Source organism: Antennarius striatus, chromosome 13 (genome assembly GCF_040054535.1).
Source record: "Antennarius striatus isolate MH-2024 chromosome 13, ASM4005453v1, whole genome shotgun sequence".
In the NCBI taxonomy this organism is placed as follows: Eukaryota; Metazoa; Chordata; class Actinopteri; order Lophiiformes; family Antennariidae; genus Antennarius; species Antennarius striatus.
In genome coordinates this window covers 10,620,070-10,648,060 of record NC_090788.1, presented here as the reverse complement: position 1 = coordinate 10,648,060, position 27,991 = coordinate 10,620,070, and the positions used below count along the sequence as shown (strand labels likewise).

Here is a 27,991-nt window from a genome sequence, read left to right as displayed (position 1 = left end):
TGACTGGAGGCTGCGGCGTTCCCCACACTGCAAGAACTTCTCGTAAGTTGGCACAAAGAATCTTTATTCCGATTGTACCTTCCAAAGACGTAAACTCAGGAGGTACAAAAGGTGCCAAAGCCTCCCTCCCTTCTCCACAGTCCACTCCATCTTTCAGAATCTTAACCCCTCCTTGTCCTGCTACATCAGGAACAGACAGAACCCCCATGTGAGCACCTCTGCACGTATATGCAGATCTATTATTGGCCTTTTTTTACCGGAGAGTCAGAATGTCCTTGATGTGTCTAGTAGCTATAGAGAGGCAACAGCATTGGACACTTGTGCCTGCATGATAACTCTTGAATTTAGCATTATCTGCCTAAGGGGTTGGAGGTGTTTTGGAGAGATCATATGAGTAGTCACATGGTTATTTTTGGTCAAATGTTCATTAGTAAAAAGACCATTTATTTGCCATTTATTTCTGAGAAATTTCTCTTTAAAGGCTCCCCTCCCTCCGTCACCACAGGCAGATATTGTCTTCATTTTTCTGAGGGCAGTAAGCCAGCAGTGGCTTTTTTTTTTGTCCGCTATGCTCTTTTAAGATGCTTCATAAAATGCAGTGTGGAATGTTTACTGATAACACTCATTCATGAATGTCTGTGCTGACTGAAACAAATCACGTTAGAAATAGATTATCATCCCATCTGTAGAAGGACAATGGATCTGCTATGGGTAACGGGTGGTGGTGGGTGTGCTTTTAAAAAAAATAAAAAAAATAAAAAAGTTGAACAAGCTGTCCTGTCCAAAAATACTTTAATACTCCTCGACTTGTGTGATGGCATTGTAGTGTGTTTTTGTTAATTGTTATTTGCTTTTGGGATTTATTTTAAAACATTCTGTCATACTTCGCGTCAAATTGCATTGATCTGCTGAGCTATTTGAGACGTTTTAGTGGCAGCAGAACTAAAGATGAGTAGTGAAATTAAATTTAGACAACCATAAAGTTAGCAGCAGTTTCAACCAGTTTGTGATGTGTACAAAGACACGCAACGTCGTACGGTTACGCAAGCAATTTAAATTGAGCAGTGGCCATAACATTACAGTGGTATTCTGTAATTACTTCACGATGCTACGACCGAAGAAGAAAGCATTCACAAGAAGGGGAAATAAAAAACCCAATACTGTTGTGAATTAAGCAAATGATGTTTTACACTCTTTGCACATTTTTAAACCATCCCTGATGGGGACTTTGAAATGGGAACTGTTGTGAGAGGAAGAATTGCCCTTCTATGTCTGTGAAGTTGAAATTTGAAGGGGGTGTTCCATTTTGGTGACTGTTGAGAAGAAGCTTGCTTTAAACATGTCATGTTGTAAAGCAACGATTATCAGTTTTTTAGAAATATTTAACCGGATCTATTGCAATATTCCACTTCATTCCGAGGAGGGAAATTTAAAAAAAAATATTTGCCCAACTTGACGACAGCTTACATCTGCCTGTCGACTATTTTCAGTGACTGCCATTAACACAAATCAATTAAATCTCGAGATATTGAGGCATTTTCTGCTGACTCGCCTGAAGTGCTTGTGATTTCAGCGTGTTAGTTACCTCACCTGTTAATGCTTCACAGTGTCAAAGACGAACACTCCAATGTAAAAGGATGCACGGCGCTCCAAATTACTCTATCAGCCGACGCAGTGTTGTTGAGCAGAGGTGAATATCCGGTTTTAATTGCGCTCATCTCAGGGAGCTGTGGCACCTCCGCATTAACGGTGGCTTAAATTTAATTTTCCCTTTCTTTGCTGGAAAAGTTTTAAGCGTTGTCCAATTACAACTGGGTGCTGTTTTGTCACCTGGGTGGAAATGAACACGTTCCTCAATTATCACACAACAGATTGACACTTTGTCACTGGATTTTGCAAGCCCCAACATCATGTTGTGTTGTGAATTACATTAGATCACATCTCTGAACAAGACTGTTAAAACAGGGCGTCTCAGAGCTTTCCTGCTAATGCAGCTGGGGCCGTAAGGGTGATCGAAATTAATAATTACAAGATTGGACAGTAGGTTTTTAACTACTAATCTAAATTAACATGAATTAACACAAAATTTTGCATCAGATTGGTGAAACCTCGCTGTGCACATGCACAGACATGAGCTTTTCTCAGTGTCCTGTAGCCCCTTTGTCTCCAGATTTAAATGTACCAAGGGCCTTCAATATATGCTTGTATTGTGTGTGTTGTACGCAGTATTTGCATATTCAAGATGTATATTATTCACATGGCTGATGCTGTTCTTTTCATAAGCAGGCCTCTTATGTCTGAATCCCCACCTACCCCACCCCCACCCTTGATTAACTAATGTTCAATTTGATGCAGAATATTTCATCAGTTTTTCAACGAATACAGACAGCTGAAGAACCTGGAGACTGGCTGGTGATGTTGCAAACCTCATTTCCCTGTTTTAATTTTTTTATTCACACCCCCCCCACCCCACTAGCAGACACACACGCACATGCACACACACACACATACGCACACACACACACACACGCACGCACACACACACACACACACACACATACGCACACACACACACACACACACACACACACACACACACACACACACACACACACACACACACACACACACACACACACACACACACGCCTCTTCCTCCCCTCCCTCCCCAGTCTTTGTTGTGGCGGCAGCAGCAGAGCATGCATTGCATTGACGGTCTGAAGCATTGTGTCTGATTTCCAGCAGACAAACTGACCTCTGGGGATTTATTGACAGCAAACTCCACAGAGGCAGACGCAGAGCTGCGAGTATGGAGGCAGTCGGAGGGGGGCGGAGGGTGCAGGGGAAGGTTTGTGGGGAGGGAGGAAGAGGAGGGGTCTACAGACAGAGAGAGGGAGACGGATATGTAAGGAAGGACGGAGAGAGTTTAAGCGTGATTAAACAGGAAACAGGTAGAGATGCGGGGAGAAAGAGATTAATGTGAGGTGGGAAAAATACACGCCCCAAATTATAGTTTGTTCAAAAATTATTTTTTTTAGTGGAGTGCTAGGAAATGAAATAAAATGGCCGCCTCCTACAAGGATCTAATTAATTTTGAAGGATCATCAGCCCCTTTAGTCCAAGGCAGGGTACAGGAGGGAGGGAGGGAGACAGACCCCTGGGCTGATTAGAATTCACTGCAGGTAGGCACTGGCTGCTGCTCACCCACTGTGTCACGGCTAAAATGGAATCACTGTTGTGAGTGGCTGTCTGGGCAGCTGAAAACTGCTTCCCTTGGCCTGTTCCTTTGTTGCCAGCATTCACCTCACTTTACCCCCTTTGGCAGGTGGATTTACGTGCATGGGTAGCCCACGGAAGCCAGAGGCAGAACATATTTGTGTTTGCATTGTCTAACAGTAGCCACGAAAGAAACAGCCCGTGGCATCAGAATACGGTTAGATCTCAAGCTAATTCCTGCAAGGAAAAGAAAAGAAGCGATATTATATTTGCCACTGTAAATGGTTTCAAGGAATTTGGCACGTGTGCATTGAGATAACTATAAAAACGTTGATGGTTTTATTGGTTTTTACTTTGAATAAGTCAACTCTGATCTATGATCTTGGTTTGGTGAGGGCCAAAGTTGCACCTGCAGTAGGTTTAATGTATTGGGTTTCAATTTTATTCAATATTCTTTTGTCTCCTATTTTTAAAGCGTTATTTTGGCCCCAATCCACTGTAGGGTACTGTTTTAGTAGCATTTATTGCTAATGTTTGAGTAAAGGAAGACAGAAAAGAAATTTCTTTCAGATTAAGGTCGAAGATTTAGCTGTAAATTATGTTTTATGCCTTGACCAACACAAATGTGGTTTTTTTTTTGTGCCAGAGAGTGACAGTTTTTAGTATGTAGTGATCACTCTTCATGTCTGTATTTAATTATCAAATATATTATTTGAAATGGAAATAAGAAAAGAAGCACGTTTCTTGTTTATCAAGTCGGGTCTTGTGGAGAGGAACCTCTTGTGGTTTGTAGACTTTAACCCCTTGACTCTGGTTTTCTCCCAGAGATTCAGTTTCACCACTTAATATAACATAACTTGACCCTTTAGGAGGCAAATTCTTTGTCAGGGTGTTTTCTTTTTTTTTTTTTTTGTTTGGTTTTGTTTGGTTTTTGTAAACTTTACGTCAGTCTTCCAAAGCAGGAGATATGTTCATTAAAAGTACCTGACGTTTGTAAAAGAATATGTCAACAGAAGCGTGCAGGTCTGGTCAGATTCAAGGGACTGTCCTATTTGTTCAGCAGCAGACTGGAGCTGTTGGCATGTTGCAGAGAGCACTTGATGTTCGTGTTGCATCCAGCATGACAGCCATTAAACATTTGTTTTATTGTGTTTCCAAAAAAAAAAAGAAAACAAAAAAAAAGAAATAGTATGCGAGAAGACTGGTAAAACTCCGGTTAATGATGAATATGCACATCCGAACACAAAACTCATTTCCAAATTCTTTCAAAGCGTCATTGGTTGAAATGCATGACGGTGCTGTGACCAGTGTGGGACTAGTAAGGGAGACATTTTTACTTTTTTTTTCATGCCTGCCTGACCTTAAATGATCCCATGAGTGTAGTTTGTTTTATGCAATTTTCTGTCAAGCTTTGAGGTAAAACTTGTGAATAAGTGTCTGCAGTATGAAAGCAATTGTGTAAAGATTTCCGAGCTGCACTCATCACATGTTTTAATGTTTTTGACTGCCTTGTGTTTTCAATGAATGCGTTGTGTGTCTAATATTTCCCTTTACTATTATTGAAACGGCTGGCGCTCCTTCTAGATGGGTACTGTATTATTCAATTTGTTGATTTGAAAATATATTATGTCTACACACACATTCCCTTCAAAAAACATGCACTTTGTACAAGCGTGACTGAGACATTTTGTAAAATATTTAATCTGCATGTATTTATGAGGAATTTAAGGGTGTGGTTTTGTCCCCCATCGGCACAGATAAGTGAGATAAGAGCAGGCTCTTATAACAAAATTATTTTCAGCATTGTTTTGTCATTGATTGCCTCACGCACACAGGAGTGTCTTTTCGTCCCGTCGTTGTAGTCTTTTCTTTTGAAACTCTTCACACATCTGTTGCAGCTTGTTGGTGGTTGATAATTGTGTTACTGTGTCTCCGGGTTCATTAAGGGAGTGGCAGTATTGAGGAGGCACTATGAGGCATTAAGATTTGTCTTTGTCTTTTCTCTCCCTCTCCAAACACTGTGGCAGAGCAACACATGAGTTAGATAGAGAGGAGTGACAGGCTTGCCTAGCACCCGGCCTCTGATCAGCCATCTCCACCAGCAAACTGAAGCTTGACCCGCATTTCATCACCAGCCACACAAGCTTCTTCTGAACAAAACGTCATCTAACTGTGAGTGCTAGTTTTTATTCTTTCTTGTTGCTAATGTTGCATGTTGGAAATAACTTAGCTGGAAATGAATAATAATCTTTAGTAGTAACACCGTTGTGCTGCTGATGTGAAACATTCTAGCTGAATTCTTCCTCATTTGGATCTGTTTGAGTCTGTTTGCTGTCAGACGTTTTATTGCTGCTAACACTGTAAATTTTAATTTCTTTTCAGAATATAACCGCTTTTCAAATCATAAAGCATTTCTCCACTCATTCAAGGTTTTTCACATTTAAAGTAGTTATGTGTGATTCAATAATTTCATGTGGGTCATATACATATTTGTATTCCCTTGTCAGAGAAGTGTAAAGGAATTATTTGTCAAATTTTCAGCAACATTTTTTGCAGTTCTCACAATCAAAATTAGCACTGTTACACTTGAGAGTATTTTATTCAAAAATTATGCAAGTGAGGTCAAGTGCTTTGCTCGAATTATATTCAAGCAAGTTTCTAAGCAAAATAAATGAATTTTTCAGAAAATAGTGAAACCCAACAATTTGCATAATTCCCACTCTTCCCACCTGTGTCATGGTGGTGAGGAATTTTCTTTCTTTTAACGCCAATTTTGTAAGGAATTGCATCTGAAGTTATCTCACAGACTGTTCGGCTGGGTCACATTTGGTGTACAGTATTCCAAGGATAGTTAGGAAGCGCCATCAAAGTGAACACATGGCTAACAAAAGAGGCCTCTTGTCCTCTGAGCCCATTGCACCACCTAATGGTGGTTGTAGAAACTTCAGGCATACACCATGAACGAACAGGCTACCCAAAAAAAGAAATATTTGGAGTCCCCCAGTCAACCGTTTGTCTGATTATAATCGATGTAACTCATCCTATATGTGTATTTATTGTGGCAGGGAGAGAGAGTTGGGTTGTGTAACATAAAGTGAAATCTTTTTTCTTGTGAGCTTTTTTCATGGTGCATTTAGCGATAACAATTATGTTAAATTTAATCATTCATTTACGCTGTTTTATTACTCCTAACTGATTTTTTATTTTTTAAGCAGATATTACAAATATATAACGTTGCTATACGTGAGGATAATGAAGGATTCTTCATTTTGTGCTTACTGGTGTGATTAATCCGGTTGTGTTGTGTGCCTGTTAATGTGTTTGTAACCAAATCAGGTGTGTTGCTCCCTGCTTTGCAGGTGACATCAGTTGCAAGGGGATGACCGAGCGCATTCATAACATCAACCTCCACAACTTCAGCAATTCTGTACTTGAGACCCTCAATGAGCAGCGCAACCGTGGGCACTTCTGTGACGTGACTGTTCGGATCCATGGAAGTATGCTGCGAGCTCACCGGTGCGTGCTGGCCGCTGGAAGCCCCTTCTTTCAGGACAAGCTGCTCTTGGGCTACAGCGACATTGAGATACCTTCTGTGGTCTCGGTGCAATCCATCCAAAAGCTGATTGACTTTATGTACAGTGGGATCCTGCGGGTGTCTCAGTCAGAGGCCCTGCAGATCCTCACTGCCGCCAGCATCCTTCAGATCAAGACCGTAATCGATGAGTGTACCCGCATCGTGTCCCAGAATGTGGGCCTGGCTGGGCCGGGGGGGTTCCCCGTTATACCAGGAGACTCTGGTCAGGAAACACCTCGTGGAACACCAGAGTCAGGAACCTCCGGGCCAAGCAGCGATGCAGAGTCGGGTTATATGCAAGCGACATCACAGCAGAACATGGACCGCGCGTTCACGCCACTGTACTCCTACCCTGGCCTCTCTCTGCAGAATGGCACCCGTGAGCACCCCCTGTTCATCAACCCTATGCCATCAAAGTACGACACCGCTCTCAACACTCAGAAGGACCAACAGTCTCAAGATCCGCCCTGGATGAATCGCATCCAGGAGAGATCGCAGCAGGTGGATCGCTTCATCTCCACAGCAGAGTCCACCCACTGCCGCAAGCAACCCCGACCGGTACGCATACAAACAGAAGGAATGCACATAAAGCAGGAAGCCGAAGACGAGTTCACCTGCTACGATAATCTAGCCGACTGCCAAGATGACAACGACCACACCGAGGGCGTCGAAAGCGAATCAAAGATTGAAAGTTTTGACTCAGGGGTGAGCTCCTCCATCAGCACCGAGCCAGATGCTGGGGAGCAGCAGCCGTACCTGGGCTTCGGACGAGACATGGGTGGGGACAGCCAGCAGAGCGAAGGCGGTCCAGTGCATATAGAGGTCAATGATTCGTCTCCAGAGCAAATGCAGGAGACAGAAGATGGGGACACGTCCCACAGCACTAGTGATGGTAGCATGATGCAACCCCAATCAAACTCAGTCATGTCCCAGTCCTTGCCAAGTGCCCCGCACTACATGCGCCAGGCAGAATCATACACCAGCAATCATCTAAGGATGCCACTCACCGTGACCAGCAATTCTCAAGTGATGGGCACTGCTGGAAGCACCTTCCTGCCCACACTATTTCCCACACAGCCGGCTAGAGACAACAAGCATTTACTTTACCTTTCTGGCCCACAGCAGCCACAGTTTGTGGCAGTGCCACCCCCTACGATGCCATCGTTTCCAAACCCCATATCGGTACAGCAAGCGCCAGCTCAGCAGCAACAGGCTGTAGGCGGGGTTGGTTCGGCAGAGAAGAAGCCCTATGCATGCACTCTCTGCTGTAAAACCTTTACTGCTAAACAAAACTACGTCAAACACATGTTTGTCCACACTGGTAAGTCACAACATCTCCTTCACTGTATGTACTGTTAACATGTAATACCATCACTTACATTATCACAGGGTCTGCAGTTAAAGTACGGCGGCGGTTGCCATGTTGGCGTTAGAACACATCCCTTTAGAAACAGTTGTTAGTTAAAAATAAATGTCTTTTCTCCTTTTATGGTATGAAAAACTTTGCAAAGTTTTAATATTAATACATGCAACTTATGAATAAATAGTTGATTCTTCTTCATGATGCAAAAGCATTGTGAGACAAATGAGTTTCATTAATATTAAGCGGTGATGTATGGCAATTGTCAGTGTTCGTGTGTTTGTCTGTGTCTGTCCCTTCGTCCATTCGTTAGTCCACCAAAAATCTTTGCAACTGTTGCAGATAGAAAGATGAAACAAAAAGCACATTACTTGGGCGGCAAAGAGGATGAAAATGAGATGATGACCTTTACCTTGAGAAAACTATGTCAAGGTCAAATTTCAAACTTTGTAAACTCAGGAACTGGATAAGATAGAAAGACGAGGGAGAGGGTCAGTGTGAGTAAGACCGTAGATCAAAGCTAGTAGGTCAGAGCACCAGCTTTGATCTTTGACCTATGCAAGTAGGTCAGGGTAAAATTTTAAATTTAGGTTTGTCGCAGGATGTTGCAGTCTCTGACTGCCTAGTTAGAACAGCAGTCCTACCATTATAGTAAGGAACCGCGTCACGCAGATGGTGGAGTTAGTGTATGGTGTTGGTGACATAGAGGTGAATGGATGAATTCAGGGCTGACCTTGAAAACAAACAACATTTTAGTCTTTGTAAATTGTAATTATCAGTAGTTTAGATGTAGAGGACAAGTGCCCACGTCATGAATTGGTGATCAAAGCCTGAAACTTTACACAATGATCGCTTTGGATCGAACGTATACCGTCATGTATAGCACACACACGTTATAGGTCACTGTTGCCTAGCAACTTTTTATCATTCGAGTCTGACTTATTACTCTGTGCTCTGCTTTGTTCTTCCACTGACAGCCTTATCAATCATCACCCATAAAAATCATCATTACAGAAAGAAATAATTAGATACGTCTTAATTAGATGATCTCATAAAAACTGCCAACTCACAGAGCCATTATTATTCATTACATCCCATTTCTCTGCTACGACCACCAGTGGATGGGGTTTCAAGGCGAATTTCATGGACCAGGGAGATGACATATTGAGAGGGAAAAGGAACGTCACCGATTGATCAGTCAGATGGAGGGAGTTTGAGCATCCCACGGCAGCTATTGACAGATTATATTTACCCAACCTTGTAAAAATATTACTCAAAAACGAACAGTGTGTCACTATGATTTAGAGTGACGTTGCCTCGCTGTCCCTGCAAGAAGATGCATATGTGACATTAATTGTTTTTGTTCTGTTATAAAAGTAATACAGAGATAATTTGGAAGATGAGATATGTCGCATTTTAATGTGGGATGAGGGTGAGAAGAACTCCACCCTTAACAGTCATTAGAAAAGTACACACAATATACAGCCAACATAACTAAAGCTAACCAACACACAGACATGAACCACAACACAATTGTTCAGCAAAGTTAATGGGTCCATGGCTGCCGTCCCGTCCAACATCAAATGCAAACCCAATGCCCTGGGGATGACAGAAAACAGTTAAAAAAGCATATATATGTGTGTGTGTGTGTGTGTGTGTGTGTGTGTGTGTGTGTGTGTGTGTGTGTGTGTGTGTATACTGTATATATATATATATATATATTCATATGTGTGTGTGTGTGTATATTGACTTTATTAAATCATTCACAGGTAGCTGCACATTAATTCATTCAGCGCAGAAGGTTCACCGAGCTGCATTAATTGTTGTTGTCAGTCTCTCTGTTCGTTAAAACGAGATGAACATGATTATCAATTCTACAGCCTGCGATGTTAGCAGAGACATTAGGAAATGAGCTTTGTTTACGTCTCCAAATGAAAAGTACAAAAATGCATCCACTTGTTCTGTTTGTATTCGTACATGAATTCATACTTTAGTTTTGTTTTTTATATATATTTTCCCTTGAAGCTCCACTTAAATGAGTCTTTATATTCATCACAGCAATTATGGATTTTTATTAGGTTCCCTAAGTCACAGTTCTGCATTTACAGCTCACTATCGGAAATACTTTCTTCATAGACCTGTAGCCTATTGAAATAATACCTGTTGAAATTAATGTGGCTTGAATAATGGAGAGTATTTTTCTTGTGCTAGAAGAAGACAGCTCTGACTTCGATGTGCTCCACCATGCTCAAAATTGGTCTTCTCTCCTGTCGACTCTTTTGTCTTGCATGTATATCCAGGTGAGAAGCCTCACCAGTGCAGCATCTGCTGGCGCTCTTTCTCCCTGAAGGATTACTTAATCAAACACATGGTGACACACACAGGTGTGCGAGCCTACCAGTGCAGCATCTGCAACAAGCGCTTCACCCAGAAGAGCTCTCTCAACGTCCATATGCGGCTGCACCGTGGAGAGAAGTCCTACGAATGCTACATCTGTAAGAAGAAGTTCTCACACAAGACCTTGCTGGAGAGACACATGGCCCTGCACAGCACAGGCAGCGGCATCACGGGCCTGTCGGGGGGCGCTGGCACCCCTGGCCCTGTCTCTATCCCCATCCCCATGACTGTACCCGAGCCTGGAGCTGGAGTGGTGGCTCTCGCCATGCCAGTGAGTGGCGGTGCAGGAGTAGGGGCTGGGGTTGGAACAGGAGTGGGTGTAGCCGCAGAGGCGAGCTGCCAAGAAGGGACCACCTACGTGTGCTCTGTCTGCCCTGCCAAGTTCGACCAAATGGAGCACTTCAATGACCACATGCGAATGCATGTCCCCGATGGATAAGTACTAATAGATAAACTTCTTTCAAAAAGAATGACAAATAAAATGGCACTAGATTTTCCTTTTCTTTGTTTTGAGGTATGAAGAGTAATGAGTGTAGACACTGGCACATTAAGTTTCCCAAAAAAAAATTTTTTTTTGTTATTCTAAAAGAAAAAAAAAGATGGTGGCCTTAAGGCTTAGTAGTTTGATACTGATCTACTGGATGGATCCTAACTACAGGCCTCTAAATGTATGCTTTCCTAAAATACTGATTTATGTGTTGAACACTACCGAAAGGCCTACGAAAGAAACACATACACATAAACACACCTTTAGCGTAGACATTCTGGATGAATATACTTGTCCATATGTGTTTTCTTGTTCATGTCTGTACGTTAGTCTGTGTGTGTGTGTGTGTGTGTGTGTGTGTGTGGGAGTGTGTGTGTGTGTGTTTGTGTGTGTTTGTGTGTGTGTGTGTGTGTGTGTGTGTGTGTGTGTGTGTGCATTGCCATGAAACATTATTCATGGCAGTTGTGAACCCATATTGACCAGTTTGGAAACTATAGATGTCCAAGCTTACTGTGGTATAATTTACAACAATAACAACAAATCATCTGGGGTGGGGCAACATATTCCCTCTAAAAATACTGATGGTCACAAGATTGCCTTCTTCTGTAAATTAAAAAAAAACGAGCGTTAATTAATTTGACAGTGGGTTTTATTTATTCCTATAATACTAAAGGATTATATTGCAGCTGTTGTCAAGGTACCAGTTTCAGTCATTTTGCTGAAATGTAACGTCCTGTCAGTGGCGACAGTGACAGATATTCTTTTTTTAAGTTTTGTAATTGCTGTCCATGCATTTTGATGGTTAACCTTACGTTTACTAAATTAGGAGTGTGTTTCAGATAAAAATATTTTTCTTTGTTTCTGATGTTTGGACGTTAAGTTTTGCATATACTGCCACTAATATCTTAAAAGACTGTTAAGGCTTGTAGACCTCTTCCATTTCAAAACGCAAGAAAGAAGAAAAATCCGTCTGCTGATGAATCCTCTCAGCCGATCACAATCACAGTAATGGCAGGCTGGCATATTCAACTTAACGCTCTCCTTCACAATTGCTGCTCCCCAACTTGCATCTGACTGTTATGGGATGTAGATTAAAAGATTATTTGTCACTTGAACTATTGTTGTTATTAAGCAGCCTACACCATTTTCATTTGATGAGGAAATTATAGGGGGCTAGGCTACTTGTTGATTGGAACAGTGTAGAGGGAGGGAGAGATTTAATTTGAAGTGTATATGAATTTGGAGATAAATACAATCCTCATCCTATAACCCCCCTCTATAACCACTTCAAAGCCACTGCTAAGCTATTTTAGCAAGAGTGGGCTAAATTCATTACTCTTTATATATTGGCTCTCCCCAAAGGCTCAAAATTGCACAAAACGTTTTGAAAGGAAATAAGGTCTTGAAGCTAAGCAAGTAGCGCCATCAAAACATCACATCTTTTCATGATAAGCCACAAGTTTGATGGACGTTCTAGACAATAGCATACATTCCGGATTTTTCTAAACATCTAGACACAGCATGTACAGAATAGATTTGGAAGCTAGTGTGCACACATTGTCATCCATGCACCACATCACTTACATTCATTTCTGATATTTGAATCATTGTGTAATTTTTTAAAATTCAATATAGGACACACGGCACACACACACACACACACACACACACACACAAACACACACACACACAAACACACACACACACACACACACACACACAAAACTGCCTGCAACTGCAATCTGAAGGATTTGCTTGTTGATATGAGCAAACACTTTCGTAGTTGTTAAGAGAATAACTGCATACGGTGGTCTTGAAAAGGCCACATGTAGATTCAAGAAAACAAAGTGCTACTTTGCACATTTTTCTTAAAACGCCTGTGCTTAATATTTAATCATTTTCCTTCAATGAATTTCTATGAGTTTTCTTTTATTCAATTTCAAAGGAAAAAAAACAACATTTTTTAAAATCTTGATAAGTGGACTGCATTATTTTCTTGCATATATGTTGCACTGCTAAACCAATAAGTGCACTACTGTTAACAGAGATATTATAGTTTTAGAAAAGAGGATTTTTTTTAAAAATCTAACATTTGGTTGTAAAGTTCACATGTAATGGAATAGTTTTGTTAAAGTTCCTTCATTAAGTAATTCAGCAGTTCTTGGCTTTTTTTAAAAAAATTTTATTGCTTGTGGTTACCTACAGTATATAATCGTGTTAACGCAAGCATTTCTTTTGACTTAAATATGTACCATTATGTGTGCTCATCTGTGTTTGGACCCTTGAATTATTTTATGGAGTTAGCTCCATATAACAGTTATTCAATTGTATTTCTTTATAAACTAAGAATATCCAAGCCAAACAGCAGTAACACTGAGACAGTAACAGTAATAATAAACACAGCTCCATTGGTGGAGTTAATAATTACTATTATTACGTTATTAATAATAATACCTTTATAATGTGTGTAACATAATGATATATGTGTCCTAGATCAACTTTTTGTGGGTTTAAAGGTGTAGGGAGGTGATGGAATGCAGCTTCTGTGATATCTGTGTGTCAGCTGTACACAGTTGTGTCCCTTCCTTAGTGTTTGTATGTCTGTGAGTGTCTGTGGTATCTAGCCTAATCAAACTGTTGATAAGTGGAATATCTGAACTGTAGGGCTTCCTTAGCAATATGCAACACAGGTACTATGAGAAGCAGCTCCCTAAACCTTTTTTTGGTCAAATATGGCACCCATGATGTTGGTTCTGATAGTGGAGTCCGTTGGCATTCTTGTGCTCGTTCGGATGGGCTCTTTCCAGTTGCTACTAGATTTCCTGTGGAGTCAGCTGAAGTGAAGTCAAACATGCGAGACCTGCATCCTGATGTCTCATCAGCTCTATTTAAAAAAAAAAAAAGAATATACAGACCTACGTGAGAAATGCTGAAAACCCCTGAGGCTAGTCCACAGTAAAAGTAGCACGTTATTTAACATTTGATTGGGCCTGTCTCCTATGGTGTTCATATAAGCCTAAACTGTGGTTCCTGTTTGTAGCTGTCATTGCCAGAATGGCAATATTGCTGCATGCTAGTGCTATATTTGTCTCTACACAGCACGTGGAGGGTAATCTCATGCCTTAACAGACAATGCACTAAATAGATATGTAAGCAACTGCCGAGATCTCTTTCAGTACTGCCACATGTATAGCACACAGCTCATGATGTTGCTATCTGTTGTCCGTTCAGTACCAAGTTAAACACTGCCAAACTAACATCATCACTTTTTTGAAATCAAAGGCAGACATGAATCAAATTGTTTCTGTGTGATATGTGTATTCAGTGATCTAGCATTCCTTCATGCCACCCAAATTTTACATATTTTGTGTAAACACATACAGTATATCAAATGCACTATTGACTGTAGCTAGATGAGTACAACCAGCTTTGTGGTATCATTGGTCTAAATAGTAGGTTAAGTAGCTCGATGTTGGTTTTATAAAATATTTCATTTCATAATTAGTCTGTCGATTCTTTATCTCTTTCTGGAAATAACAAAAGTAGCCAATCACAACCTAATCAGGATGAGGGCTAATAACTCATCCTGTCGTCAGCTGACTCTCTGTATCATAAAGTGTTTGATTGCAGACCAGGTTTGGAGAAGGAGAACAAGCTTCTCTCCGGTGTGTCATAACATGCTTTAGCATAACCCCGGGCTTTTAAACCGCCCTGCCCTGGTTGCATCAGCATCACATGCTCTTCACTGTCCATAGTTATATATTCCGTATATTGCTTTAGCTACTCGTGGTGATGCTTAATTCTCTTTCTCAGTGTTGCAAAAGGTTGGCTGAAAATTGTTGAGAAGCTGCAGCGTTTTCCATAAAATGAATACTTATCTCAATTGTGCTTTTTCTAGTTGTTAGTTAAAAAAAAAGAATCTAAACTTTATGTTCGCAAAGTGTATGCATATTTTCCAGAACAAAACATATGAAAAGTACGTAATAGCCTTGAGCCCGCAGCTGTTTGTATTGTGTTTCAGATATATTACTGTTCATGTTTTGTTTATCTTAGTGTAGAGACACAAGGTCTACAGTACATTGTTGTCCTCTTGCAGTATGTTTATTTCATTGTTAGACTTCTTTATTTCAATCTTCCTCCGCTTTTTATGGTGATCATAGTGGTGTTGTTTATACATAGTTTCACACAGCTGGATAAGGGGTAGTCAGTTATTGAGTCATATTTCACATTGTAATATACTATATCCTTATATGCTTTGCGTTGAGATGAAAACAAGAAAACTGAAGATAGTGATTGTGAGGGTCGTGCTAAGTAAGGAACAGGTTCATTTTAGTCTAGTAAGCATGTCTCCGTCTTCCTGTTTGTCTTCAGTCTGTCCCCACACATTTTAAGTCAGATTTCTTTTTTCATTTAAGCTTGAATAAAGTCACAAAGAGTAGAATACAGAAAACATAAAACCATTCAGATAATGCATAACCACATTTCTGGCCTTCTACAATACACATAAGAGTGAAAAAAACTTCTTACAAATATACTATATATAAATAAGTATTTCCATTTTTCTTTTCCAGATTTTTTTTGTAAAGACATAATTGCAGCTAGAGTATACAGTACTTTGTGGGATATAGGGAATATGCCTATCAAGTGCCTATCAGTACATACAGCAGCTATACAGAATATTCATAGTTTTTCTCTCCTATATTGCACAGATACAGTATTTACACATTGGTCTATTAAAATATACTATTTATACTACTTCTGCTAAGACCTGGTGGATGTCAGTGCATCCAAAGAGAACCCTTTAAAATAGCTGAAATGTTCTATACAGATACAGTAAAGACTACATCTGCTAGTTTTATTTTTATCATACATTTATACAGTTTGAAGGATTCAAAGATATAAAAATGCAATCACATTCTTGACATATCAGTGTCTAAATGAAGTAATTGTATTCTTTCCAGAAAGCACTGGAAAAAAAGTAAAATCTATAAATTTAATTACTATTTTTGTCAGGTTGCTCGAGCTCTCTCTTGTCGCTTTATTTTATTTTGATTTTTCAAATTTTGTCATTTTCCTACAAGCTGTACATTCGCCGTTCCGTTTGAGGGATATGCAGTTGCGCTTTGTGAACAGCAGAGGGAAACACACGTCAGCTGCAGCAGTTCTAGTGAACACACGGCCTGCCACCAAGATTGAAAATCAACATTAGTGTGTATTGTTTTTATCTTGTTTTTGCTAAACATTGCTATTCTTCAAATTATAAAACCATCTAGAATCATTAAGAAATGTTTTGGCAGGGAAAAGAAAGTGGCAGCAGCTCTAATAATATTTTGAGTCCACCACGTGTCCTTTGACCTTGATGACACATCCTCCCTTGTGAGAGCTACTGCCTATTTTCCCCATAACGATTGGAAGAGTTTATGTTACTGTCTTATCTGGAACATTTATTGTGTACGTACAGCTTGAAATGAAAAGTGGCAAATAGTAAGGAAAGCCTATCCTTAATAGATATACTTCAATATTTATAACAATTTCTTGAAGGCAAAATTTCATTCCAGATCTGAAAGTTTTGAAGTGGAGGCTGGTGAGATCAAATCCAACAATAAAACAGGTCTGCACAGTTAGGCTCCCGGAAATAATTTTTAATCTCTCTTAAGACAAAAACAAGGTTTTATCTATTAGACAAAGGTATTTTTTTTAAATATATATTTCTTAGAACCTAACAGTGTACAGACCTCTCTCCTTTACACTCAGATGAAAAAACAACAACAATGAGAACTCACAGCATTCAAAGTCTTTAAGAGCTTTAACAACAACGAATTTTTTAAAAAAAAACCCTAAATCAAGTTTGAGGATAGAGTTGCTGTGAGATTAAAGGTTTTTGGGCATGGCTTATTATTCAGTCCCCTGTGGACTAATTACCACCGTTTTCTCTCTAGCCCTCTGCAGTCGAGGTAGTGTGCCAAATTTGGGAGAAAATGACTCTTTAATTATGCTACTATTAAATTAGTTGTGAGAACCAAGCAGAAAAACTTATGGCTTGAACATTACAGATCAAACAGACACAAGTGATTGCTTTTATTTAAATCTTTAAATCCTCCATGATACATATGGTGTTCAAGTAAATAGGAGAAAACAGCTATGATTACCAAATACATTTTGAAGGCTTAGTTTCATATACATTTAATGTTCAAATAAAGCATTAATTATATAGGCAATGTGATAAATCTAGTCCCTGTAATCCAACTGTCTCACTATGACACAAACAGAGCGTCTGTTCAGATTTCAGTCAAACATTCAGATTCTGTTTTTGAGTTTTGAGCCTTACGCACAGAAGAAGCTGTTCAGATTTATAAGTATCACACAGCTAAACTAAGCTATAACAACATCTAGATTATATTTTACTTTCTCCGAACATGCAGTCATCACACTATTCTGATGAGGTTTTAATGAAACCTCATTATCAGGTGATACCCATCGATCAGTCCAGCTGAAGCATGCAGTCTCTATACAGACTTTCACAACAGTGGGTATTTTGTTTTTGATGGAGCACAGACAATATTTTTGGTGCCCCTCGATAAAAGGCTTTCCGTATCTTGTTTTCTTTTTTTTTTTACAATGGTGAGGAAATCTGGGCCTGATTTAGCCTCGGAGGACTAAACACTGAGCGTCTTTGTGTTCACACTCACTGTAGTCTTTTTTGGCTTCGTCCAGCTTGATGAGACGATTGGATTAAAAGCGTTTCAGCGGCCTAACTGGAAACATGCATTCCTGTTCAAGTCCAGAACATTCCAACTCCTAGTCTGGCACCCATTTTCCAGCTCTTAATTGTTTTACAAATCTGTTAGATATTTGATTATATAGTTGCAAACATTTCCCATGACTTTAAAGTTGAGCAAAAATGCATCTTTCCCTCGAGTAGATCAGTTATTTAATGTCATCCTGCTATGTATTAGAAATTTCACTGCAAGATCTCGAACCTCATAAGCTTTTGAGCTCAGCTTATGCCTGGACCAGCTCTGTAGACAACATGCACTATGCTGCCGCTCTGTTCATCTACACAGGTCTCTCTTTTTTATAGTACAGAGATGATAAATAAAAGAAAAACAGTAGAAAGAGAAACTCGTTTTAGCCATGATGCCAGTCACCGACTCAGTAGTCTGCCATGGGGGGACATGTAGACTTTCATGAAAAAGTTTGACACTGTAATGTTCCTGAAGGGGCTGCTGGAGGCAACATGCAAAATGGGCCCATGCTTATCATAAGAGATCAAACGGGGGCGTAAACTGTACTAGACAATGTTTGTTTTCACGAACCAAAGAAGGTTTGAGATAATTTAAGTTTTATGGAGAAAATAATACTTCTTTTCTATGTGACTGGGGTTCCTACTTTTGGGCTTGATTGCTACAATTTATTTCTCTTTGTCTTTCTTCTCATTACGGAGCGCCTGTGAACAGGCGTCCATGTGTGTCACCTTGATCAGTTGTTTATATAGTTTTGTAGTTGTGTTTATTTGCCTGTCGTAGACCAAAATAGATTTTTTTAGAAGAAATGCAACAAAAATAGAAATGAATCTGACTCCGTAGCTGTGATGTAAACAGTCGCATGTTAAAACAAGGTATTGTTGCATTGTTCCTTTGGCAAAATGTAATGCTCGATAATCATCAGTTATGTCTTCTACACACACATTTAGCAAATCAGCTTAGATCTGTTCACCTTCAGATTTGATTACATGGAAATATTTTGGCAATAGCAATTCTCAACTATTGGCACATCTAATATCTTAAGGCTGTCCCTGAAATACTAATCTGGTGTGGTGACTTAGAGAACATTTAGCCATTTATACTTGAGATGGACCAAGATGTTAAGTTTGCACATATTGTTGGTTGTATATGAAACCAAAAAAGAGGAAAAAAGGAAAAGGAATGGAAGAATGATACACAACTCGCAGTCTCAGCAAGTCAATACCTAGCTGACATTTAGCAAATATGTCACTCATTCATGTTAAGAAATAAAAGCCAACCATCACTACATGATGAAGATTCATCCAAACCAAAATGTTACATGAATTTCAAAATATCACTACGTGGTCCAAATATTTATTAAAGTGATTACTATAGGATATATTTTTGTAAAAAAAGAAAACAAAAAACAACACACATCATTTGGTAGCAGAATGTAAACCATTTGGCAAACATTTGACAATATTTTATTACTGTAAGGTTAACTAGGTGAATCTGCTGTACATTTCTCCTCCAGTGTGTTCAAAAAGCAACATGAATTACTGTAATTGGAACAATGTTTTGTAACTGATGTAAAAACAGAATATCTCAAATATTTAAAGAGAAAAATCTGAAAATACTTGTCCTTATCAAAGCAAGTTAGATGGGTTTTTTTGTTTGTTTGTTTGTTTGTTTGTTTGTTTTTGGGAGGTTGTTTGTTTTAATTTTTGTTTTGGCTTTCAGGCTTTTTGCTGTCATATCTTGTAAGATGCTTTTGTAAACATGCACTTGAGGCGAAATATGAGATGTGCGTATAAATATGTGTATATTTTGTTAGGCTTTTTTTGGCCTATGTTAGCTTGATATTTTATTATTTCCCTAAAAATACTTCTCCTCTATAGTTATGAACATGGCAGAAGTGGAGCTGTTGTAGTAAAGGTAGTTAACATCACAACTAAGCAACCCTGAAATATATGCTGCAGTAATGTGTTTTCAGATTGTTTTGGATAATTTATGCTCCAAGTTGGTTTGTATTTTATTATTATTATTGTTATGAAACAAGCTTGTTTGAGATGTTTTGACTGCTGTTATGAAATAGGGGATACATTTTCTTTTTTTTATTGTATGTGCGAGGACATTTCTCTAATATGATTTGTCAAACACTGGACTGGAGTGAATTTCCAACATTTCCAACTTAAGAGATGTATTTGACAGACATAACTGCACAGACAACACCCATTAGCACAGACAAAGCACATCCTCCAAGCTGTACAGAGGAGGGTGACTGACAAGGCCGTCATCCTCCTGCTCAAAATAGGAGTAATGTAGACGTAAGAAGTTAAGGTGTTTCCTTTGTGTTGGGTTATTGAATATGGTGGTGGGTTATACATTATAGGAAATATTTACAAGGATTTTCCTCATAAATTCTTACAAAACATCAACTTATTTTTTCGTGACAAAGCAAGAAGGCTCTCAGAAATGTTCAGAAAAATCACAGATATACCACACGAAGCTAGCAGTTATCTAAATCATCATCTTCACCATCATCTGACATGTTCTTGCTATGGAAGAGCAGACACCACATTTGAGTCTCATCGCACCAACCACCCAATACCAGAAAAGAGATTTGCACTAGACTTATTTTGGTCTTCTTCTATCAAAAGCAATATAATTCACTTCTCAAACCACAGTGCATGACAATTGTCGCCTGCAGAGGCAATGCTGAGTAAATGGTGATATCTGACACGTTTTGATGTAATGGTACAGAATTGATCACTTTTTACCCGCATGTTTTTTTTTTCTATTTGTTTTTGTTTGTTTTATCCGAGTACCCCGATGATTAGTGTCCAGCTCAGAGGGGCATTAATCCTGCTGCTTCCTCCTGTTGTTTTCAGACAAATCAAACAGTTCTTACACAGATTGGAAGAAGGAGACAGGATGTACAAGAGATGAAATCATTTCACATAAGTAAAAGTACCGTTTGTCTTCATCACACAGCCAACATTATTATTAAAGATAAACACAGATACCAAAAGACAACCCGACCGTCTGCCGTCGTACACACCCCTCCCCTTAAAAACACTTGTCTTCTCTGCATCGTTGGTCACTTTGAGTCCTTTTCACTGGGACCACACAAAAAATGCTTTAAAGTGAAATAGTAACAAAATAGAGAAAGAAAAAAATTCCAAATGCACCTTTTTTGTACAAACACAGCATCATTGGCCACTTGTTTAATCCGTGTCCACCAAAATTGTACTTCATCCTTTTTCAATGAAGTCATTCACAGAAGTCGTAATTATTGATCTTAATGTTATTTTGTTGATGGATAAGTGTAATTTTTTAAATAATTCACAAACAACAACACTTCATTTTATCTGGATGTAGTAGCTTTCCTGTTTTCACCGCTTTGTGGTGTTATTGAAAGATGTTGCGGTTTGTCTAAATATGTTGCGTGTTAGAGGAAGCATAAGTATGTGCCTTCTTGTAATCTCCTTGGTGAGCTTGTTATTATTGAGAAGCTGAAGCCAGCCAATTGTGTTTGCACTAAAACCAAATTGCTTTTGTGATGTAGACTATTTAAGCAAGCTTGTTGCGTCACTTTAATCGTACAGTATGCATGAGGGTGAAATTGGTAAGTCTAGGGCTAGAGCTCTCATCTGTTGACCAGTAAACCAGTGCAGCTTAGAGGATCTTGTGAATATATCTTGGCTTAGTTTCACATTCAGTTCTCTATTCCATCTCCTTACTCATCAAGTTTGTCACAAGTTCAAAAAGATTTTTAAAAAAAATAAAAATAGGAAAAATGCAAATAACACATACCATGAATACAACACAGCTTTGACTTTCACATGCCACAGTTAGAGTTACACACCTGCAGGAGAGATATTGAAGTCTCTGAATCCATGGGAATGCATGAGTATATGAGGTCGCCTCAAGACTATTGGTCAAATTAATTTAGGTTATTTTGAAAATGTAGTTGCTACATATTTCGTTAACATCCAAGAAAGACCTACATGCGTTGAGTCTTATAATGCACCTTATTCAAGTCAGTCCACATGGGGGAAAAAAAGAGGCTGGCAATGTATTATCTCTGATTTAGCACCTTACTACACAGCATGTTTTCACTTTATGTCAGTTTAGCTATTCTTCCATTTGTATGATTTCAAAAATAAATGTCATACTTTGTGAAATTGTTTCATGGGATGTGCCAAAGTTTGGAGGCGATCTCCCAAGTGTTTATACTTATCATTTTCTTTTCCTCTTCCTTCAGTTATAGCAATGGTATGTCAAAATTTTCCTATAAGTGTGTGGAATCAATTTATCTCAGCAAACAGTATCATTACTTGCCATTTTACAATAAGCCCTGTATTTCACATATATTTACCAGTGATGTGTATTTGTTATTATAAAGAAAATAGCCGTAAAAGCTTCATTATGTTACATAATATTGTGACTTTTTTCGAAAAACTGTGAAGACTTATCTTGCATATACTTTATACAGAAGTATTAAGCCTTAATACAAAAGACTAAAAAAAGTGTGGAAGAATAAACTGATTGTTGCTAAGTAAGGATGATTTTTGTAAATGTTACCAGCACTTTTTTTGTAATTTTCACTCTCTGAGGTATTGTACAAGTTCAAGCTGTTTGTGAAGTTTGATTATGAAGGAATAAAAACTAGTACTTTCCTGTACTTCACAGAAAGTCTTGTTGCAGTTTTATTTTCCTCCACTTTCGCTTTTTGATTTTTCTTTTAATATACATGCAAGGTCTTAAAAATAGCAATGTTTGTGCAAAAAACCTTCTGCGCTTTACTGTTCACTGCCAATAATTATAAACTAATATTTCCTGAAGTAAAAATAATGAATTACATGAGCAGTATTAGTTAGAATCAAGTCTATGGATAAAATTAAGCTGAATTGGAAATGACTAAATCCTAATCAGACTGTGTTTTATTGGAAAAGGCAATTAACACCCTAAACAAGCTGCTCATTTAAGGTCTAAAGGTCACACACAATTGCAAAGAGCCCAACCCTGAAGTCAAGAAGCTGGTGCAGCCATCAGGTAAACTGTAGGAACTTAATCCTGGGTTATTCCATCTGTGAGCTGTTTCTATTACACTCTGAGCTGCAGAGCTTCTCAGCCTTAATTTAACGTTCCTAATTTATTCTCACCCTGATCGCCTGCTACATTTGTCAAATCTACCAGGCTGGCGTAAGTGTAAGCTTTTTTTGATACACATGTTGAGATTGGGGCGGCACGGTGGCGCGGTGGTTGGCGCTTTCGCCTCACAACACGGCGGGTCCGGGTTCGAGTCCCGCTCTGTGCGGAGTTCGCATGCTCTCCTCGTGTTCACGTGGGTTCTCTCCGGGTTCTCCGGCTTCCTCCCACCTCCAAAAGCATGTGCTTCAGGTTGATTGGCCGGTCCCAAATTGCCCGTAGGAGTGAGTGAGTGTGTGTGTGCGTGTTTGTGTGTCTTTGTATGTGGCTCCGCGGTGCACTGGTGTCGTACCCGGAGTGTCCCCCACCTCGCACCCTATGCCAGCTGGGATAGGCTCTATTTCCCCGTGACCCGCTATGGTGGATACAGCGGCGGTATATGACAATGAATGAATGAATGTTGAGATTGAGTGCAGCAATTTTAACCAATTATAAATGTGAATTTTTTGAGTTCAATCATACAAATAAAACTTCATCATCACCCTAAAAAAATTACACAGAATTTGAATACATGTCCGTAGAAATACTGAATGTAAATGAGCCGAAGCAAATGTAATTTCTGATTTACAATCACCTTTAATATTGCCAGATAAATTAATATCCATCTTTGAGCGAGGCCGAGCATTTATCACTCAATTTTAATTAGATTTTTTTATTAAGTAGCTTCACATTCTGTGGTTGTAATGCCGTAAACACACTAACGAACAAAAGGGAATAAATTGTATTCAAACTCTGAATCACCTTATTGAAATACTTTGTTCAAAAACACATTTGGTAGAAAAAATCCTAATAAGTGTTTGAAAAAAAATGTTTGCTTCAAGTTGCCTTGGCGTTTTGGTTATAATGTCACTATAGCCTGTTTGTTACATGGTTCTTTAATTTCAGGTTCATGTACTGGAAGAAACACAGTTGAATTATATTCAAAACGTTTAGGGATAGTCTCATTATCCAAAGTTATTTTTCCTTGTATGTTAAACATGATTTTACACCTGAACATAAATAGAGGATATCCATATGCTCTTTGACTAATGCAAGAAACAATTCAGACATGTTCAAGGTAAATGCACATAAGATAATATCACATAATTTATGTATTTATTTATTTCCACATATAATCATTGATTATGTTATGCTGATAGATCACATTACAATAAAATTATATTACAATACAAGATTATACCATACTGTACACTCAAACATTATCAAAAATTATGATTGAGATAGTCATTAATATTTTGCGTACTTAATTATTTATGATGATATACTTCGTCTACCTTTGTTCATTTTGCAAACAATATCCTGATAGTGTCAAATAACAGGTTGAGGCGATTCGTTCAGAAACTCGAGCATGCGCAGAAGTTACGGCATGTAGCGTAAAATTTGTTTGGCGTGGGTGCCCCCTGCTGTCGGATTGCAGTACGTCATGTTTAGACCAGGAAGGAAGGAAAGGAAGGAAACATCAAGGAAGGAAACCTCCGCGTCTTTGAAGGGTCACCCCAATGACACCCCGTTGACTTTATTATATTAGGCGTCATCCATCCAAAAACACACAGTACTAGTGTGAATAAACAACCTCCGTGTCACAGGGGAATCTCCAGGGACGCATTTCGTTCAGTGAACGCATTCTCTTCACTGAGAGGATTACTTATCTCCAATGACCGGTTAAAATGATCCAAGATATAATGTTGGACCTATTATGTTTTTGTAACTAAATCTAATAAGCAATCACTTCTAAACATTACTTTCTACTAAAACAAACAAACAAAAAACGGCGCAAGCGTAGTCTGACTTATGTAGAGCACATCTCAAACAGTTGAAGATTAAAAAAAACACAATATTTGTTGTCACTGGTTTCAGAAAGTGAAACCCATACATTATATATATGCATTACATAGAGTGAAATATTCCAAGCCTTTATTTTTTGAAATATTGCAGATTATGGTTTACAAAGAGTAGAATATCGTGAAAAAGTTCAGTATTTTTGTCATGACATGGAAACGCAAATCATCACTGACTGAGGAAACAGTGGACTTCAAGCCACATGGATTCTGTGCTTCTCTCCTCCAGACTGGACCTTCATTTCTAAAAGAATAATGTATGGTCATGTGAAAACAGGACTTTGAACCGCTGAACCATAGTCAAGTTCTTTTTCTCTACAGCCCAGGTGATACACTTCCAAAGCTGTCTGTGGTTCAGGAAAGGCTTGACACGAGGAATGCGACAATTGGAGTCCATGCAGGATCAGTCTGTGCCTTGTGGTTCGTCATGTTCTGACTCCAGCCTCAGGCACTCATTGTGAAGCTCCCCCAAAGTCTTGGATGGATTTTGCTCTTCTCAAGGTTGCTGTTATCCCTTTTGCTGGTGAATCTTTTCCTGCAACACTATCTCCTTAAGTCCTCTTTAATGATACAGCACTCTGGACAAACTGCTTCTTAGCGATGACCTTTCGTGGCTTCCTCTCCTTGTAGAGGGAGTCAGTGACTTCTGGACATCTGTCAAGTCAGCGGTCTTCACCATGATTGTGTAGTCCACTGACCAAAACTGAATTTTAAAGGGTCAGGAAACCTTTTGGAGGTTTTGAGTTATTTAGCTGATTAGGGTGTGACACCATGATTTTAATTCTCCAGTTTGACCCTAAAACCTCAGGCTGGAAACAACCTCGAGGCAAGCCCCGCACCTGATGGCTTGACGTCAATGCGGGTGACCTACGACAACAGGGAGTCGCTGTGGATGCAGATGGCACAAGACTGCCAGCGTTGGAAAAAACGGACTCATCTGGTTGGCTCAACACACAGGGCCCCCCCCATCGCAAGAGCCCTACTGACTGACCATGATTTTCCAATATTGAAGTTTTTCACATATTCTAATTTTCTGAGATGCTGAATTTTGGGTTTTTATTATTTGTAAGCCCAAATCACCATTTTTTTAAGTCAAGGCTTGACATATTTCATAGTGATATAAATGTATGGTTTTCACTTTCTGAAATGAGTGTCAAAAATATTGAACTTTTTGATGATTTAAAGATTTAGGGAAACCTGAACCTTTAAACCGTTTATTCGCGCTTCAAGGCACGCGGCTTCACTACATCAGATTTTTAGTAGGTAGTCATGTGATACTTTACGCGCATGCTATTGGCTGACATAATCCGTGTGTGCGCTGTATTTCAAGACTCACAGAATGCAGAGCTTTTAATACAAAGTGCTTTAAACAGTCTAGAGTGTGAGAAAAGATAATACATATATAAGTTGGTATAATATCATTATGGGTAGGGTTCATAAAGTTAAAATACTGTAAATAATAAAAAATAGTTTGTCGTTATATCACGGAATTTTGTTTTTTGCTGGTGGTCCTGGAACACTTAATTGCGATTGAGGGATTGCTGTATTCTTATTTTTTACATCCTGCTTCAAAGCGGTGATGTATTGTAATTTTCAGTGTTCGTCCGTCCGTTTGTTAGTCCACCAAATATTTTCGCAACCGTCGCAGATAGAAAGACGAAACAAAAAGCATATTACTCGGGAAGCAAAGGGGATGAAAATGAGATAACCTTGAGAAAGCTAGGTCAAGATCAAATTTAAACTTTAGTCCTGTCAGGAACCAGATAAGATAGAAAGATGAGGGAGAGGGCCAGTGTGAGTAAGACTGTAGATCAAAGCTAATACTTTGGTCAGTGACAGTAGGTCAGAACACTAGCTTTTGACCTATGGAAGTAGGTCAGAGTAAAATTTTTAATTCAGGAGTGTCACAGGAGGTTGCAGTCTGTGACTGCCTTGTTTTAGATCTGTAAATTATATTCAACTGGATCACTGGACGTCAAAATTTTGCTACAATAATGTGATTTGATCAATTTAATCAACTGTCTTTTATCTGGAGTATTTTTTACGTTGACTGTACACCTACAAGAAGTATACTTTATTGATCCCCGCAAGAGGAAATTACATACAAAACAGAATTTAAAAAGGTTTATAACGTGAATGCTGTGAAAAGACACGCACACGTAGTTTTTAAGCTGACATATGTCGAACATCTACATTTCTGTTGCTATGGCGAGGGCAGAAATGAAATGAGTGTACTTTTATAGTCGTCCCCACCTCGACAAAGCGCTCTGGTAAAACGTTCATCCTCAAATTTAAGTTAAATTGATCTAATGACTCCAGTCACAGAACTCATTACAGATTTTAATGAGGCCGAAATTTTATTAGCCGAAAACCATCCTTCACACCGGGCACTGCCATCTTTCAAGTCTGAATGGAAGCGTCTTTGATTGGCTAAGAATGGTCACGTGACGTCAAGTAGGTCAATTACGATTGGCTAATTTTCTGCTCTACAGAAGTAATCGTCTGAAGATCTCCTTCGAACAGAACCGCACATTTCTAGAAAACTAGTACATTGATAAGTGTACCATTGAATAACTGTATTTACACGTTTATGATAATTGTTGACTGGCAGCAAAGATTCAGAACCTGTTTTGATCTGAATGGTTGGCTTCCTGGCTGTGAATGGAGCGGATTATTTATCCAACCACACCTTGAAATTTGTGCCACTAGAAGTTGACTCAGGAAATACTCAGTCACTGCAGTAGTAGTGACTTACATTGACTTTTTATTTCTGCATTGTAATGCCTGGTGCAATAAAATCTCATACTAACTATATTAAGTTTTCCTACATTTTTAGGAACATTGCATAGGATTATTAATCCAAAAATATTTTGCAAAGTGTCATTCAGTCATTTATAAACAAATTGACATAAACCTTGTGTAATGGCCTGAGTAACTTCATGACTTACCATCTTTCTTTACCAACTATATCAATTTCCTACCATATCTTTTTCAAAGGAGCCAATACTCAGGTGTTCTACTCTACAATCCATACAGTGAGTATGTTCAAACCAGAAGGGCTCAGGAAGAGATAAGCATGAGTAAATATAGCAGTTGGGTGTAATCCACTTCACGCATTTCATTATCCAGTGAGTACTCATCTAACACACTGACAGTACAGAAGACAGTTGACATCAGTGG

General features: G+C 39.0%; 1 protein-coding gene across 1 annotated transcript in view; it reads left to right on the top strand.

Moving 5' to 3' along the window:
* Nucleotides 1-22,457, top strand: part of zbtb20 (zinc finger and BTB domain containing 20) — a 32,521-nt gene extending 10,064 nt beyond the window's left edge. Inside the window, exons 2-4 of the mRNA XM_068330527.1 lie at nucleotides 5,244-5,388; nucleotides 6,576-8,111; nucleotides 10,451-22,457. Of these exons, the coding sequence (XP_068186628.1) occupies nucleotides 6,596-8,111; nucleotides 10,451-10,986 (2,052 nt within the window). The 5' untranslated portion in view covers nucleotides 5,244-5,388; nucleotides 6,576-6,595 and the 3' untranslated portion in view covers nucleotides 10,987-22,457. The remainder of the gene's footprint in view (nucleotides 1-5,243; nucleotides 5,389-6,575; nucleotides 8,112-10,450) is intronic.
* Nucleotides 22,458-27,991: the final 5,534 nt, after the last annotated feature.